This window comes from Fulmarus glacialis, unplaced genomic scaffold (assembly GCF_000690835.1).
Source record: "Fulmarus glacialis isolate BGI_N327 unplaced genomic scaffold, ASM69083v1 scaffold31652, whole genome shotgun sequence".
NCBI lineage: Eukaryota > Metazoa > Chordata > Aves > Procellariiformes > Procellariidae > Fulmarus > Fulmarus glacialis.
The window spans coordinates 8,482-8,918 of NW_009196442.1; the positions used below are offsets into that span (position 1 = coordinate 8,482).

The 437-nt window shown below is 65.0% G+C and overlaps 1 protein-coding gene across 1 annotated transcript in view; it reads right to left on the minus strand.

Annotated features, from left to right (window-relative positions):
* Positions 1-437, minus strand: part of PIK3R2 (phosphoinositide-3-kinase, regulatory subunit 2 (beta)) — a gene marked incomplete at its 5' end in the record, with an annotated part of 6,990 nt that overhangs the window by 5,891 nt on the left and 662 nt on the right. Inside the window, 1 exon segment of the mRNA XM_009572200.1 lies at positions 233-295. Within this exon segment, the coding sequence (XP_009570495.1) occupies positions 233-295 (63 nt within the window).

Genomic DNA, 437 nt, shown 5'->3' on the forward strand with positions numbered 1-437 from the left:
GCCCCAGCCCGCGTTTGGGTGGAGAAACCCCTGCCTCGCCTGTCCCTTCCACGCAAGAGGGGGACGTGTCGGCATGGGGACAGCCCAGCCTCACAGGCAGTGTGCCGGGAGTCAGGAACTGCCGGGGACAGGCGAGCCTGGCCTGGATTGCATTACTGCTGGCGCTGTCACATCCACTAATCTCCTCCATCTGAGCCGATTCGCCTCCTCACCACGCGGAGCTGGTTCTTACCGGTTCTCAGCGCTTGCCTCAGTTCGGAGCCAGATGTCCTGTACAACATCTCGCTGTCTAACCCTGCAGAAGCGGGGACGCTGCTGTTAGCTGCGAGCTGTGCAGCTCCCAGCGCATGCACCGTTTCGGTGCCAGCCCGGCAGCCGCGCGCCGGCCGGGCAACGACTGCGGCACGGCTAACCAGGCCTGGGTGGTGTCCAAGCCA